The sequence below is a fragment of the Lutra lutra genome, chromosome 2, assembly GCF_902655055.1.
Source record: "Lutra lutra chromosome 2, mLutLut1.2, whole genome shotgun sequence".
Classification (NCBI taxonomy): Eukaryota; Metazoa; Chordata; class Mammalia; order Carnivora; family Mustelidae; genus Lutra; species Lutra lutra.
Genome location: NC_062279.1, coordinates 67,424,144 through 67,441,962, shown reverse-complemented (window position 1 = coordinate 67,441,962; position 17,819 = coordinate 67,424,144). Strand labels below are relative to the sequence as shown.

General features: G+C 40.4%; 1 protein-coding gene across 10 annotated transcripts in view; it reads left to right on the top strand.

Moving 5' to 3' along the window:
• SH3D19 (SH3 domain containing 19) overlaps window positions 1–17,819 on the top strand; it is a 175,122-nt gene that overhangs the window by 70,822 nt on the left and 86,481 nt on the right. For 6 of the 10 annotated variants that reach the window (XM_047717627.1, XM_047717630.1, XM_047717626.1 and 3 more), the window contains exon 2: window positions 17,153–17,192. In XM_047717627.1, coding sequence (XP_047573583.1) covers window positions 17,153–17,192 — 40 coding nt within the window. Of the gene's footprint in view, window positions 1–6,521; window positions 6,630–15,275; window positions 15,437–17,152; window positions 17,193–17,819 lie in introns of those variants that run through there. The other 4 variants (XM_047717634.1, XM_047717631.1, XM_047717629.1 and 1 more) reach the window with 3 other exon arrangements.

Sequence of the window (17,819 nt, the reverse complement as noted above, 5' to 3'; positions counted from 1 at the left end):
TTGATTAACATCATAATGATCAAGGAGAGATGACTAGTGAGAGTCCGTTCCCTTTTACAATGGTGTCTGTTTCTTGGGAAATGGAAGAGAAGTTTGGGTGTATTTTTTTAAAAAGATTTTTATTTATTTATTTGACAGAGACACAGCGAGGGAGGGAACACAAGTAGGGGGAGTGGGAGAAGGAGAAGCAGGCTTCCCACCGACCAGGGAGTCCCTGAGCAGGGAGCCCAATGCGGGGCTCAGTCCCGGGACCCTGGAATCATGACCTGAGCCAAAGGCAGACACTTAACAACTGAGTCACCCAGATGCCCCAGAATTTTGGGTGTATTCTGTTCTCTCTGAATCTTTTTATAGTTTCTTTAATAGTCAGGAGTATTTCTAGGATTATGTGTGTTTATTACTTGGAATTATTATTGGGAAATTTTTTCTGTTTATTCTGTTTTCCCTCTTGATTCCTGCAGCTTTGTTAGTTGTACTGTCAATGCCAAATCTAGTTCGACTTCTTATCTGTACCCAGGAGAACTTTCTTACAGCTTTTTATTGAAAGATCATTTATCTTTTTTATTTCCCACATACTGTATTTAGGGATTAAGAATCTTATATTCCTAGTTAAATACAGCCCCCTTTATAATTGAAGACCTCATACTGGAGACTTTGTCTTAGAATATTGTCATTAATTTCCCAATCAACTGTTACTCAAGGGCATAAAAGAACCATATAAGCTCATATAAAACCTGTTGTTCTAAATGCACCTTCACCTTTATAGTCCATTGGACTTTTTCCTTTTAACAAATAAAATTCGGACTTGTTAGTAGCGATGTGATGTTTTCAGTGTCTTTCACTATTTCTTTATTTTTTAATATATTTTTAAAGTTTTAATTTATTTATTTGACAGAGAGAGAGATCACAAGTAGGCAGAGAGGCTGACAGAAAGAGGGGAGGAAGCAGGCTCCCTGCTGAGCCGAGAGCTGATGCAGGGCTCCATCCCAGGACCCTGAGATCATGACCTGAGCCTAAGGCAGAAGCTTAACCCACTGAACCACCCAGGCGCCCCTCACTGTTTCTTTAAAAAGGCACATCAAGAATGTGCTCTTCTGAAAAGCCATCTTGAGTGTGGGATTGGAGTCAGACCAAGCTGAGTTCCAGTCTCAGATCTGCCCTTGTTGGTTGGTCTTGTGACCTGTGTCAGTTACTTAACCCTGGGGAACTTCAGTCTCCAAATGGGAATAATTGCAGGGCTGTGACAGTTAGTTGATGCACATGGTACAGAGAATGGAAATGCAGCTCAGTTTATTACCATTACTTCTCAGTTTGGCATAGATCAGGTTGGTAGGCCAGTATGTGAAAGTCAGAAATATTTTTCCTTTTTAAAGATTTATTTATTGGGGCGCCTGGGTGGCTCAGCGGGTTAAGCCGCTGCCTTCAGCTCAGGTCATGATCTCAGGGTCCTGGGATCGAGCCCCGCATCGGGCTCTCTGCTCGGTGGAGAGCCTGCTTCCTCCTCTCTCTCTGCCTGCCTCTCTGCCTGCTTGTGATCTCTCTCTGTCAAATAAATAAATAAAAAATCTTTAAAAAAAAAAAGATTTATTTATTTATTTGGGGGGAGAGCGGGGAAGGGGCAGAAGAAGAGAATATCAAGCAGACTTCCCACTGAGCGCAGAGCCCCCAATGGGGCTTGATTTAACCACCCTGAGATCACTACCTGGGCCGAAACCAAGAGTCAGACGCTTAACCGACCGAGCCACCCAGGCGCCCCTCCGGAAGAATATTTTAAACATTCTCTTCTGGTCTCTAAATTCACTTTTGTTTTGATCCAGAATTGATCATTCATTTTGATCTTTCCCTTTTATACCATTGATTTTTCCTTGCATGTTTGCTTGGCATTGGTTGTAGGTACATGTTTATGAATAAAAGACTAAATTGGCTGATACAAATAGTGGTTTTATTTCTCCAGAAGTGCTTTCCTCTGAATGACATAACTTACTGTATAAATGGTGTATTAATGGGTTATACTATTTTTTTTAAAGATTTTATTTATTTATTTGACAAAGGTCACAAGTAGGCAGAGAGAGAGAGAGAGGTGGAAGCAGGCTCTCTGCTGAGCAGAGAGCCCGATTCAGGGCTCCATCCCAGGACCCTGGAATCATGACCTGAGCCGAAGGCAGAGGCTTTAACCCACTGAGCCACCCAGGCACCCCAATGGGTTATACTATTGTGGGTTTTCCTATAAGGGAGTTGGAAGACAAGCTTAGGCTCTTAAAATTGCCAAGTTAAGAAAGTTGTTATTCTAGGGGTAAGATGTATCTAGAAATGGAGTGGTTTACTGTATTTTACTTGTAGGAACTGTCTTTCTTCTTTGTCTCCCAACAATTTCTGGGTCTGAAGTTAATTTAAATCCTAAATTACCGTAAACTATACTCTTTTTCCCTCATCAAGTCCCAGGTCCCCCACTGGGACTATCCCTTGGCAGATCACTAACTTCATATGGGTAGCAGTTTTCTCCCTTTAGCTCAAAAGGGAAACCTTGTCTGGCTTCTAGGTGTAATTTGTTGTGGAATGGGCTGAACAGTGCTGAGGAGTTTGATCTCTTGATCTGAATGTAGCTCTAATTAGCTAGCTTCATGGATGTCCAAGGGGCCAGTTTTTATTCTTTGATTCAGAAAGAGCTTGCTAGAGAGAACTCATGTTTAACCTCTGATGTCTTTGACTTGGTTTCACATTTCTTAGGATGTCTGATTCATTGGATCACTCTCATTCTTGATTTGATTTAGAGTTGTCATGGTTCTATTCAGGTTTTTATATTTTATTTCATTATCTTTTCAATTTATAGGGAGAGGAAGTGGATATAACCACTGAGTCAAGTAAACATTTACATATGACTTTCTTTCTTTTTTTAAGATTTTACTTATTTGACAGAGAGAGTCACAGTGAGAGAGGGAACACAAGCAGGGAGAGCAAGAGAGGGAGAGGCAGGCTTCCCATCAAGCAGGGAGCCCGATGTGGGGCTCAGTCCTAGGACCCTGGGATCACGACCTGAGCCGAAGGCAGACACTTAACCAACTGAGCCACCCAGGTGCCCCTACATATGATTTTTCATTTAAAAGCCTCAAACCTGGCTCCATACTGTGCTGAACTCATGAATGTTAGTAGCATAAGATTACTGATAGTGCTAAGTAGTGAATGTTATCCTAAACGTGGTATATTCCTACCCATTGTCTGATCTTGCTTTATTTCTAACCTCAGTTATTGGTAACATATACCCTGTACCAAATCATTACTCCTGCTTCCTCCTTCAACACATATTGCCCATTCCTAATCCTGTCTGTTTCTCCCCAGCCCTCCCACTTTCATTTCCTCCTGCTCTTTCCTTACATCAAGCTTTCCACCTGGTTTATACAGTTGTTCATGGTCTCTCTTCTTTCATCCTCCAGCCCTCCACTGTAGTCCATTCCACCAGGCTACCCTTTCTCCACTTCCTGCACAAAAGTACAGATGCTAACTTATAACATCCATAAATTGCTCCAAATGATCCTTAATTCATGTTGTAATATGATCTCCCAGTATATTTTCCTCACACTCTGGGATCTACCTGGATTACTCAGTATTATCCCTCAGTTCTTTGTGCTTTCTCTACTATTGTGTTGTATCTAGTTCTCCTAAACTTAGATGCCTTTCTTCCCATATTTACTTCTCAAATTTTGCCAGCTTAAAGTTACGCTCAAACCAGATGCTATCTATTCTGGCAAGCCTTTAAGATTTCTTAGTCACAGCTAAACCTTCCCTGGGATGCCTGGGTGGCTCAGTGGGTTAAAGCCTCTGCCTTCGGCTAGGGTCCTGGGGTCCTCTGCTCAGCAGGGAGCCTGCTTCCTCCTCTGTCTCTGCCTGCCTCCCTGCCTACTTGTGATCTCTCTCTCTCTCTCTCTCTGTCAAATAAATAAAATTAAAAAAAAAAAAAAAAAAAAAAAAGAGGGACTCCTGGGTGGCTTAGTCAGTTGAGCTGCTGCCTTCAGCTCGGGTCCTGATCCCAGCATCCTGGGATCGAGTCCCACATCGGGATCCTTGCTCAGTAGGGAACCTGCTTCTCTCTCTGCCTCTGTCTGCCACTCTGCCTGCTTGTGCATACTCTCTGCCTCTGTGTCTCTCTGACAAATAAATAAATAAAATCTTTAAAAAAAAAATTGTTTGCTCTTGTGTCTCAACATACATTGTAGGTTTATTGAATATAACTTTTGTTGTGTTCCAGGAGTATTCCACAGTCTCTTATCCTCCAAGATAGTCAGCATTGTCTTTGATTCTTTTTTTCTCTGGGCCAGAGCTGGGTAGATCAGAGAGGTCTGTACCTGAATACATTGAGCCAGAGAGTGGCAAAGGTTGATCTCAACGCACCTGCATCTGCAGGTGTTTCATTCCCGGCTCTGTGGGAAGAAAGCATACAACGCCTTACTCGGGTTTCTGATAAAGTAGAATTGAATCTGTACTTCATCTCCATATTACTAGAAGTGTCCGCTGTTTCTCAGACCTGTTTTTTAATTGCTTGTGGTGCATGGGTTAACTCAGAAATGATGCAAACAGACATTATTTCAAATGTGTCAGTGAGTCTGGGTGTGGAATAGTGTGGAAATCTTGGCTAGTGGATGATGGGCAAACCCATGATATCTGAGAGTCTGCTTTGCATAAAATGACACATAAACTGCCCCAGAGCCAGTTTCTGGTATGTGGCTAATATCTTTTCCTCTTCGCTGCCCAGTGTTTGTATGTTTTAACTATCATTATTAAGAGTGGATTTTGGGGCTCCTGGGTGGCTCAGTGGGTTTAAGCCTCTGCCTTCAGCTCCGGTCATGATCTCGGGGTCCTGGGATCGAGCCCCACATCGGGCTCTCTGCTCAGCGGGGAGCCTGCTTCCCCCTCTCTCTCTGCCTGCCTCTCTGCCTACTTGTGATCTCTGTCAAATAAATAAGTCTTAAAAAAAAAAAAGTGGATTTTGTGTTGCAATTAAAAGATGGCTAATTGTATTTGAAAAGAAAATCACCAATACCCAGATTGGTGTCATATAAAAATTTAATAATTACTGTAGGTCATTTTTATTCTTTTCTAAAAATTTCACTCTGTAAGTACAGGAATTAACAATAAGCAATATTCTCATAACTGTTTAATTTTATAATGAACTGTCCCTATCACCATGTACCTATTTCCATACTCTGTTGAACCCATAGATTAAATGTTAGTGGCATAAAATTATTGATGGCACCAGGTAGTGAATTGGAGCTATTCTCCCAGTGCAGGGGTCTTGTCATAAGACACCCAAGGCAAAATCTTCTGTATTTTTAGGAATTTATGAGAGGGTGTTTGTTTTGTGAAGCTGAAGAAAGCCTCAGAGACAGTTAGAAGGAATTTGAGGCCCTGGGTTCAGTCTGTAAACAACACACCGTCTGATACTGAAGTGTAAGTGTGGCTTATGGTGAACAGCATTTCTACATTTTTACCCTTGTAGTTTATCAAATGAATGGGACCTCCAGCCTTCTAACCGAGTGGAAAGAGCAGGGGCTTTGGGATTCTTCAGATCCAGGTTTGAAAATTCATAGTCCCTTTTTATTCAACTAGCTTCTCAGAGGCTTTGCTTTCTCATCAATAAAGTGGAAAAGATTCATATCGTGGGAATTCCATGAAGAGTAAATGAGACTATATTAGAATGCCTCTAACATAGTGAGACTCAGTGAATAATAGCTGTCATCGTTGTCATTGTCATTATGCTGATCACCGGCTCTGAATTTATCTCCACTGTGTTTTGTGACCTGGGAGCCACAGGTGAATCCCTTGTGTAGCTTTCTGTGCTTCTTCGTAATAATTGCATTGCTTTTTCCTCCCCTTAAATGGTGCATTTTTCATGACACAGTGTTTTGTGAATCCTGCAACTCTGAAGCCGCACTTCAAAATGCTTTCATTCCAAATCAAAATTATTTGAAGCCTTTGCATGGTAATGCTCAATCTGTCTTCTCCATGAATTAGTAACAACTGCTCCCTTGCACCCCCAAAAGAAACAGCAGATGATACAAAGACTTTTGTAGCTCTGTGGGTTCCCAATTTGCAGAGGTGTTGGCGAGGACTCCTACAGTATGCTCTACAATAGATACTCGGGTTGTACCTACTGTGTGTAAGGTGCTCTGCCAGCCATGGCAAGGCGCATAAAGGCTCTGTCTTGAAGAAACTTACAAAGTGGAAGCAATAAGAGATAGATAAAGAGAATTATAAGGTGATTCAACATGGTGGGAAGTGCTGACCGGTGCTAGGCACTGTGTGGTGCGGGGGCAGGGAAGCGATATTTCTGCTTGTTGGGAATCAAGTAAGGCTTCAAAGCTGAGACGGCAGGTGTCTCTCAGGTCTCTTAAAGATCCTGTGTGTCTCTAGAACTGTGAAAAATCAGAACTGAACACTTAGTTCAGAGGCATTCTATACAGCTGAAGAACACAATGAGACAATGGGGCATTCTCTTTGCTTGGGTCCCAATAGCCTTTTGAAGGTGGTTGTGCAGATGGAAGATGGCTGATAAAGAGGAGAGAAAGGAGACAGGTGGGCTTGAATTTGCAAGAGACAGTGTGGTGTTGCGCAAGGAATCCGTTGTCTATCCCTAGGTAAGGTAATGGGACAAGGCCAGATATGGCTTTACCTTTTCTTGATTAAAAGGGAAAAGTCGTTCTAGATTAGAGACCAAGACTGCCCCACTGTGGCTAAAAATCTGTTTGAGGACTCCGATCAGAAAAATCCTTACCTGTGTAAGAAAGATTTCCACAGCCTAATGATCTCACCTCAGAGTGAGGTGTATGGTAATTGGAATATGGTGAATTTCCCTTTTTTCTCTGCTTTTTCTCCTTTTCCCTGCAGTTGAAGGAGTCTCTGGTTTAGTTTCTGATATTTGTTCATTTTGTAGAGACAGGTGTGAAATGGTAAAACTTTGTTATAACATCTTCAAATTAATCAAAACTAAAGGAATAGAGTGTAAGAATGGGCCTTTTGCCTGTTAAAGGAAAAAAAAATCATCATTTTTACCCTAACAGCTGAAAAAGCAACCTGTGGTTAGAGATGTTATCTATCCTTTGACACCTGAAATAACAATTAAATAATAAGCAGGGGCAGAGGGAGAAGCAGACTCCCTGCTGAGCAGGAAACCTTACGCGGGGCTCAATCTCAGGACCCTGAGATCGTGACCTGAGCAGAAGGCAGATACTTAACCAACTGAGCCACCCAGGCACCCTGTTTTTTGGATTCTTATAAAAGAAATCCATACTATCCTAAGATACAGAGCAGATGTCAGTAATTTTACACATATATATATGTATATGTACATATATTTACATATACATATAAATAATACTTTTAGTAACATATTAAAAATAGAAATGTTTTCTCTATTTTGTTTCTTTCTTTATATCACTCATTAATCCTACTCCAGAAATTTATTTTAGAGATCTCGGGTCTCAAAAAATGACTGTGAGGGTTTAATACCTTCAGGATGAACTAAGGATGGGGAAAGACTTCAAAGATGGGATAGGTGGTGATTCTTGGTTGGCACAGTTTTCATCCTGAAGGCATTGCCTGTGTCTGCTTTTGAGTTCTCTTTCTTCTTTCTGCTGCTTACTTAGGCCTTATTTATCACTTCTGTCAGAGGCTGCAGTGGGAAAATGAAGAAAAGTGAAAGTCCAGATTTATTTTTTATAGTTAGCCCTTGGTTCAAAAGGGTAAGAGGCTGGATAAGATTGGATAAGAGGAGATTCAGAAATTAATTATTAGTACAGTCCTGTCCTCTTGACCAGTAATAAGCAGAAGAAAAAAATCCCATGAATTAAAAAATCCATACTGGACAAAGGATAATTAACCTTTTTAGATCATTGTACTCACAGTATTATGAACTCTATGCATTTTGCTTCCCTGATGTTATCATCATCGTAATAAACATTTACTGAGTATTTATCCTAGTCAGCAATCATCCTGTCTTTTGTATGTATTTCTTCCTGTACTCCCCATTCAGCTTGCTGAGACATGGGTACTCCTGTTACCCTTTCTTACAGAAGTGGATACTGAGGTTTACAGTGCTTAAATATCTGCTAAGGCCATTCAGGTAATAAATGGTGAAGCAAGAACTCAAAACGAGGCCGTTTGACCTAGACTGCCTGCACTTAACCTCTGTCTGGGTTGTCCTACTGAAGTAGTTGTCGATTTCCCATTACGGGTATGACCCAGTAGTAGGTACCTGGAGGCACTAAGTGCACTCATCTCTGTGGAACACATGATTCTGAGATGCACAAATTAACCTAAACAATGATAAGATCAAAGATCAATAAGTGAGGGGAATATAGAAAGGACGTTTAATTTTTTATTTTATTTATTTTTATTTATTAATTTGACAGAGAAATCACAAGTAGGCAGAAGTAGGCAGAGAGGCAGACAGATAGAGAGGGAGAAGGAGCTCCCCGCTGAGCAGAGAGTCTGATGTGGGGCTCGATCCCAGGACCCTGGGATCATGACCTGAGCCGAAGGCAGAGGCTTAACCCACTAAGCCACCCAGGTGCCCCTAGAGAGGACATTTAATACCATGTTAAAAGATCAGGGCTTGACCTGATAGGATTGGAATGGAGACTCCTATTCTATTTGCATTTGGGTCCCATGCCTGGCACTACTGGAGCTGAGATCATTTGAGCCAGGCCACCTGCATACCAGGCTTGGTGCTGGCCAGGGAGCTCCTCACACCAAGCTCTGTGTAAGGGACTTTAGTTTTCCAGGGGAGTGGATGGTAATGATAAGATCACACCGTGTGCCAGGCTACCAGATATCAAGTATGACTTCATCCTCTAATTAGTTAGGGAAATCCTGTGTTAAACAAAGTTAAACAGTTTTTTTTGTTTTTGTTTTTGTTTGTGTTTAATGGCAAGATTTCTCAGAGCCTTTAAGATAACTAATATGCTTTGTGACTATCCAAGAGGTTATTATAATTTGGGAAACACTGAAAGAAATACCTGTTATTGAGTCACTTTCTCAGGTTGCCTTTCTTATAGCATATCTTACTTACTCGAGGTAAAATTTATGACTCCTTTAGAAAAATCCTTAGGAATGACCTCATGTTTTGACTATGGCTCTAATATTTTTAATTTGGTAGTTAGGGGAATCGAGATTCAAATTTAACTAAAAGGTATTTTTATCCCTCTTTGAATCATGAGTTTTACTTACAGAAGACGTGTGATTTTGTACCTAAAAGAGGTCTGAGAGTAATTATTAAGAAAATCATTAGGGAGCCTGAGGTGGGAACAGCAAGGAGAGTTGATGGCACCCTGTTCTAAGCCTGGTTCCGTTTCTCCTGCCTTCACCACCTTGCTCCCAGTACCGGAGTGGCACTGGTAAAATGTCCATCTTCCTGAAGTTGCTATCAAATGCACTTTGGAGTGAAGAGGGGCAGTGTAGATGGTGGCTCTGATTTTTCATCTCTGAAACTATTACCTTAAAAAGCCTGGTTCAGTAGTGAGTTGCACTCAATAATCAAAATGATCCAGTTGAACTATTTTAAAGAAAAAAATATTTTAAAAGTTGCAGTCTCTTGCCAAAGAGGTGATTCTTCTTTGAGTTCAAATGTGCTGTTGTTTCTTCCTCTATGTATGGTTTGGTTTGGTGAGAGCTACTTTGAGACATGAGTAGACCAAACGTGGGTCATTAATAGGGCAGAGGTGACTCTTGAATCACTACTGTGTTTATTTTTTTTTCAAGATTTTATTTATTTATTTGACAGAGATCACAAGTAGGCAGAGAGACAGGCAGAGAGAGAGGAGGAAGCAGGCTCCCTGCTGAACAGAGAGCCCAATACGGGGCTCAATCCCAAGACCCTGAGATCATGACCTGAGCCGAAGGCAGAGGCTTAACCCTCTGAGCCACCCAGGCGCCCCACTACTGTGTTTATAAAAAGTAAAACACACGTGTGGGCATTCTTAGGAAGACACATTTTTTCACCAGCATTCATTGGACATTACCATCATCAAGAACATTTACAGATGTAAATATTTACAGTCTGCCTGTGAAGCAGAGTTTTAAGATAAAGTCCTGCAGGGGTGCCTGTCTGGCTCAGTCAGTAGAGCTTGCTACTTTTGAACCCCTGCATAGAGCTTACTAAAACAGAGTACTGCCCTCATCAGGCACACTGATTAAATAAGGGGATAGACATGTGCCTGAAACTTTAAGTAATAAGACACACATGCTAAGTGTCAAGTGAGTGATACAGATAGTATGAGAATTCTGATGGGATATGGTAGGCAGAATAATGTTGCTCCCTCAAAGATGCCCATGTCGAAACCCCGGAACCTGTGAAGATGTTATTTTGCATGGCAGAGAGGAATTAAGATTGCTAATCAACTGACCTTGATATGAACAGATAATTTTGGATGATCCTGGTGGGCCTCTTGTAATCCGAAGTGTCCTTTAAGTGGAAAAGGGAGGCAGAAGAGGTCAGAGTGAGTGAGAGGAAGATGTAAAGATGCTGCGTTGTTGGAGGAAGGGTCCACAACCCAAGGAATGCAGGTGACTTTGAGAAATTAGACGAGGAAACAGATTCTCATGTTGAGCCCCCAGGAGGACTGTAGCTGTGCAGACACCTTGACGTTCAGCTTATTGAGACCTGTTTTGACTGCTGGTCGTTAGAACTATAGTATAGTCAGTTTTTGTTTGTTTAAGCCACTAAGTTTTGGTAATTTATTACAGCAGCAAAAAGAAACAAAATATAAGGATGCTGAAAAGAAAGAGGAGTCAGGGACAGTTTCATGAAGAAAGTGGTTTTGAGCCAGGCACTAAATATAGTTAAGAGCAGTTGTAACAGGGTCATGGAATTTATGTTCCAGGTACTAAACTAAGTTCTTTTTTTCTTAATTTTTTAAAATTAACATATAATGTATCATTTGTTTCAGGGGTCTAAGCTAAGTTCTTTATACCGTTGAATTCCTTTAGCTCACAAAAGCTCTATCAGGATAGCATTTTCCCTATTGTGTAGATGAGAAAACCTAGGTTTAAAGAGACTGAGTAACTTGTGCTGTCACCACAGGCAGGACCAGTCACTGCCACTAGTAAAAAGCTGGCCTTTTCACAAGATGGCCGCTGACATTCATTGAGTACTCTTACTTTGCACAGGCAAAGTTCTGAGGATGTCATGATATTAGCTCATGTAATCCTCTTAGACTCTAAGCATGAGGTGATTGATAATTTTTCTGAGGCACAGAGTTGTGTGGCCAGCAAGGTAGCTGAATTGGAGGAAAAGAGACTAGAACCAGAAAATCCAGTCAAGACACAGTAGTCCTGACAAGTGCTGATCAGAACATAAAATACAGGTAAAGGGGCGCCTGGTGGCTCAGTGGGTTAAGCCTCTGACTTCAGCTCCGGTTGCGATCCCAGGGTCCTGGGATCGAGCACTGCATCGGGCTCTCTGCTCAGCAGGGAGCCTGCTTCCCCTGCCCCCTCTGCCTGCCTCTGCCTACTTGTGATCTCTGTCAAATAAATAAATAAAATCTTGAAAAAAAAAAAAAAATACAGGTAAGGCCGTAGCTATGGTGGGCATGGGGGGTAGATTCCAGAGACAGTCTGCTTTGTTGAAACATAATTCCCTTATTGAAAAACACTTCCCATCCTTTCTAGTTTCTCCCTCTCTGTGTGATTAGGGTGCTGCATTTTAATAAGTTTAGACATTTTAGAATTAATAACAGGTGTCAGTATTGACCATGCTGTAGACTAAATTTTTCCACTTACCCATAGACGCATGGGTAGCAGTCACATAAACTCTATAATAAGCCTCCTGAAGTGGTAACTCACAGAGATTCTCTTTAATTTCTTGGTGTAGTAATAACTCGCTTAAGTTCAACAACAGCAAATATATATTTATTGAAAACCTGCTATTTAAAAGAGCAGTATACTAGGGTGTCTGGGTGGCTCAGTCGGTTAGACATCCAGCTGTTGATCTGTGCTCAGGTCATGCTCTCAGGGTCATGATAAGTAGAGCCCCATTTCAGGCTCCCCACTCAATGGGGAGTCTGCTCTCCCTCTCCCTTTGCCTGTCCCCCTCCCGCCGCCACCCCTCCCCCAAGCTTGTGCTCATGCTTGAGCTCTCTTTCTCTCAAATAAATAAATAAAATTTAAAAAAAAAGGATGAAAGACCAATATACAGTTTACTGTAGGAGTCTCAAAAATGACTTACAGCCAATTTGCAGACATACCTGAATGAGGGTGGTGAAATGAACTGGAAGGAGGAGGTGAGTAAGTATTAGTGTTAGTAATTTTGTAGAATGAACCCTAGCTTCTTTTCAAGTAGACATATATTTGCAGTTTTCTTTGCCTAAATAAAAGAACCATTTAAAGACTTTAATAAAGTCTCTGAAAACTCTTATCTCATATATGTACAATTCCATCCATGAGCTATTTAAGTGGAACTACTTTCCCAATCTTTCCAAGAGTCGCCAAAGTGAGATTCATGATCCATGAATATCTTGCTCCTTCTAATGGATGGACACATTATTTTATTTATTCTGTTTCTAAGTAATGAGATAATGATATTGTTCCTGCAGGAAATTCTTTTTCGGAATGCGTGGATCCTTTGGTTAATACTGAAGGCACAGGTGTACCTGGGTGGCTCAGTCTTTAAGCATCTGCCTTCAGCTCAGGTCATGATCCCAGGGTCCTGGGATCAAGCCCCATATCAGGCTCCTTGCTTGGCGGGGAGCCTGCTTCTCCTTTTCTACTGCTCCCCCTGCTTGTGCTCTCTTGCTCTCTGTCAAATAAGTAAATAAAATCTTAAAAAAATAATAATAATGGCACAAAGGATTTCTGTAGGATTGATCCATTTTTTAATTAATTTATTTTTTAAGATTTTATTTATTTATTTGACAGAGATCACAAGTAGGCTGAGAGGCAGAGAGAGAGGAGGAAGCAGGCTCCCCGCTGAGCAGAGAGCCCGATGCGGGGCTCGATCCCAGGACCTTGGGATCATGACCTGAGCTGAAGGCAGAGGGTTTAACCCACTGAGCCTCCCAGGTGCCCCAGGATTGATCCATTTTTTAAAAGTAACATATACTATATCCTCCCAAGTTGGAATTTGATAATAATCCTTGGGAGTATGGTATAGAATCCCTTTATAGATAATACTAATTTTAAAGATACTATTTATTTTAATACCCTGATACGAGGTAGAAGGTAGCTTTCATTATACCACTTACTATTCTGTTGTGAGCATGTCTGTGAGTATTCATTCATGTCGACTTGAGTCTTCCCGCTAATTTCAAAGAATGATTTAGAACTTTCTACTGCCAACTTGAGTTAGTAGTCTAAGTTCCCTGCCCAATGGGGTTTGATTTTTCTGTCCAGTTAAGTGATCAAAGCCAAATCCTCAAAGCCTGAATGTCTTACCATGGATTCTAATAAGTTCTAAGTTGGCCATTCTTCATAGTTTTAATCAAAGCAAAGGATGACATTTGCATTTTTGTCATCTTCATTTCAAAGTGTTTGCCGTATTACTGGATTCAGAATCACCCTGAATAGTTGCACATCAGTAGACTCTGCCTAGCCATTCCCAAAAAGCTGTCCCTGCCAAAACAGGGGCCCATTTCTACCTAAGTGGAATATCACCTAAATATATAAACATTGGATTCATGTATGTCCAGATTATTTAGAATCACAAGTCATCAGGGCAGGAAATTTTGGGTAAAGAGTTCTCCTACAGAGTCACCAACCCATGATAATAACGTCCTCTCACTCTCCTGATCTCAGACCCCTTGATGTGCCTGGGTTCCCTCATTGCCTCCCAATAACATTTACACTCACACAGCCAACAGCACTCTTTCCACAGTTCTGCCTCCAGTTCTGCCTCCTGTTCTGCTTGTGGGGTAGTCTTCCATTTCCTCAATTAGCTTTTTTAACCAGGACACATGGATGAATAGGAACAGGGAACGGAAGCATGTTTTCTTTTTCTCTCTCTTGCCTCCCTGTGTGTGTGTGTGTGTGTGTGTGTGAGAGAGAGAGAGAGAAAGAGACATATACCTACAAAACCAACAGACTTTACATTGCTATCCAGCCATGCTGACCTTCACATTGAGAGTGTGCTGCTGGCCTTTGGTAGGCACCTGGAGTCGTTGCACATTTACTGTGGATGATGCACTGTTTGGCAACTAAATGTTAGACTTGGAGCCTTCTTATTTTTAGGAACTCTTTTTTTTTTCATATAAATGGTGAGACTTTGGTCTGGTAAGTTATTTGTATGATTTCTGGGTATGTAAAAGTTCAAGAAACCTTTGCAAGTATATTCTCTCCTAATTATTTAAAAATTAGAAACTCTGAAAAAAAAATTGGAGGCTGGGGTTATATGCCAAGGAGTATTTGATTTGAAATAAATAAAATCCATATGCTTAAAGCACTATACATAGTCAAGATGAAGTTTCCATATTCGCTATGAATCTGTTCTCATTTTTCTTAACGGAGTTCTATCCAGATGTTTCATTATTGTTGGCAAGATCCAGATCCCAAATCTGCCCTCAGTGCTTTGTTTTGTTCAGTCTTGGATTTTGAACCAAAATAATAACCGTTTATTAATTTGCCAAAAATTCAGCATCCCCACTAGTGTTGTTTCTTGACAATTGCACGATTGTCTTGATTGTCATGAAAATTACTTTGCTTAAAGTAAGTATCTAAAAATTTCTGTAGACGCACAGATACACGACAGATACATACTACATATATACGTATTCAAGCTAAAAGATGGGTATGGCAAAATGTGAAATCCGATTGTTTTTATACTTTGAGAAAAAATAGTAGGACAGGAACACTTTTTAATTTCTTTTCCATTGTCCAGAGCTGGGGGAATGGGGGATATTGTGAGTAACAGATGATTTACCCTTACCCTCAAATTATGAAATATATGGGTCTTGGGAGTGTTAAAACGTTAAAATCACTGTGCACGTATATTTGCAAAGGAATATAACACATACAACGCAGAAGGGATTTGGGAGGGAATGTTAAAAATGTCTTCCAACAGATTATCAACTAGTTCGACAGAGAAGTATGGTGGGGAGGCATTTTATATCTTCTTAGAGCACAAAGTATAAAATGACTGTAGAGTTTCCTGTTTTAACCAAGAATGAAGGAGAGCTACGAGGCTTTCGCTTCCTGAGTGGACACATTCCAGCTGTGCAGATTGGTCATAGCACATCTGCCAATCAGAACAGGCCCTGGAGGGAAGCCCTCAGATGCTGAGTCTTGTTTACACGCATCATGACTCTGTTTCTCCCCTCCTCCTGTGTGTTGTACCACTAGGGAGATTTGGGGAGGGGGGGAGTTTGCTATTCCATGCCTAAATAAACTCTACGAAACTAGGATCCCAGCCACAGCAAATGGTATCCTGGGCAGATTTTTAGCTCATCGTTAGCCACAGGTAAGAGCTGTTGCTTTGTTATTTGAGGATAGCTGATCTGTCTCCAGTTTTCAGCTTTGCCTTGAGATATTTTCCTTTTGTTAACAAAACTAGCAGCCTAAAGCTGAAGAAGAGCGATCGAAAAAAAATGATTAAAATGCGCGCTATCTTGCTACAACTTTAAATTTTTAGTGCTCCACAAGTGAAAAAAACATGATGTTTTTATTTGAGGGTGGGTAAAACGAAGTTAAATTAAAACAAAAGTTTTCAAAGCGGCAGTAATACCAGGTCACTGTGGAGAGAAACTGGAACCAGAAGCATATTAACATTGTGCTTTTTCAGAGCAGTGTATCTAAAAAAACATGTTCTATTGTGACTCTTTCTACATGTTAGTCTTTCAGAAAACATACTTCCTGTGTACTAACTCCTTGGTTTAAAAAGCATTTCTTTTTCATTTATGAACCTATTTAGAAAGAATTGATAAATACATTTAACTGTGTGAATCTTAACGCCTTTTCTTCCATAATTCTCCCGAAAAGTTTTATAGTATGTTTTTAGTATCTTTGTGCTGTTCCACAAGCAGTAAAATTAGGGGGAAAAATAATTCCTGTCCAGTCTTTGTTTTGCCATTAAATTCTATATTGTTTGTATTAATTCAGAAGATACTTCAGAAAACTGTATTTTAATAACATTGCATAGGATTTTATTGTGGCTTACACTTTGCTATCTGTTTTTAGTTTTTCCATAACACCGAGACCTTTTCACTTTGTTTATTCTTAAGCATGTACTGAAAAAAATTATTTGGAGTAAAAAAATAAAAAGACAACCTGTGGATTTTGTAGTTGTTTCTCTTGTATACAGTTGTCTTCAGGTTAATTAACAGCCTTTTACAGCAGCCTTCAAAGAGGCATATGTGAAAACTTCAAGCAGCCATGTCCTTGTCTCTTACCCTGTGGCAAAGTTTCTCAACATCAGCTGTATCGACATTTTGGGTGACATAATTTTTGTTGTAGGCTGCATTGTAGGATGTCTAACAGCATCACTGCTTATTCTACCTACCAGATACCAGTAGCTCTTTTCTTCCCCAATTGTGACACCCAAAAATGTCTCCAGGCATTGTCAAGTGTCCCCAGGGGAAGGGGCCACTTGTGGTCCAGAATCATCGCCCTCTATGTAGCACATTACACCTCATTATCAGTGAAATGTTGAAACCAGCTTCTGAAAAGTTCTGGGCACTAGAGAGTTAAGGATGAGGCTGTCTGGGTCTTAGGGTGTTTGCAGATGTTGCTGTAGCTGACTGCTCATTCCCCCCCCCCCCATTCTGTTGGAAGCTTTTGCCAACCATGATTCATGGAATGATTTTTTTGAGCTGAGTAATCTGTGGCTTTCCAGTTTCCTTACTTTCTTTCCTTAGCTAAATTTGTTTGGGTTTTAGCAAAGTGTTTAAAACAGCAAAGATCTTTGGAAATGAAATAATATGTGTAATGATACACTTTCCAAGTAGATGATTTTAACAAACCATAAAAACTCTCCATGCCTGTCTATCTTTGTATCCTTTGTACCTCTTCTGTCAGACAAATCCTTTCAACTCTGATGAACAGCCTCATACAGGGGAAGACACAGCAACCTTTGAACAGTCCTTGGTGAAATCTATGGTATGGCAGCTGGCATTTGAGAACTTCTTTCCCAGGGCTTCTGAAGAGTATTTTGACATGTTACTGTCTCTTTCCTTTACAGATCGCAACGAACGAAATAAACCAGAGCATCGTTCTTCAAGGTATGAGTTTATGGTTTTTAATAATTCTGTATAACACTTCTTAATTGGAAAATATTTGGAGGCAGTTCAAGTATCCCTTATCGAGCTGCTGTATATTTGAATCTTCTGTGGCATTCAGAGAAGCTTCACAAGGGAAATACTGTTCATTTTCGGAACAGAAATTCTTTATGAAATTATTGACTACTTGATCATTCCTATCAGTGACAGCTAAATCTTTACCCCCCCCCCAAATTATCCCTCTTTCCTTCCTTTGGTGGTTTGTTTTCTTCCCCTTTCTTTGATATTTTTATAAGGTATATATATATATATATATACTTCTTTTTTCTAATTATAAAACTAACATGGGCTCACTGTAGAAATATTTTAAACATTCTTTTTTATATAAAGCATTAAAAAACAAAGCCAAACAGCCTGTCTCCATTAACTAGAGATAGCTGGTTACTGCTAGAAGTTTGGTATAATTCTTCTAGTTTTTCTCAGTATATATGTATTCCAGTCGAATTCTTTAAGTTCTTGTTAGATAGGTTCAAAGGCCGAAAAGGCTGTTTCACTTAAGCCCATCACACACACCGTGAGAGCATATATTTCACAAGACCTTCACCAGCACTGAAGAGTATTTTTTAAAAT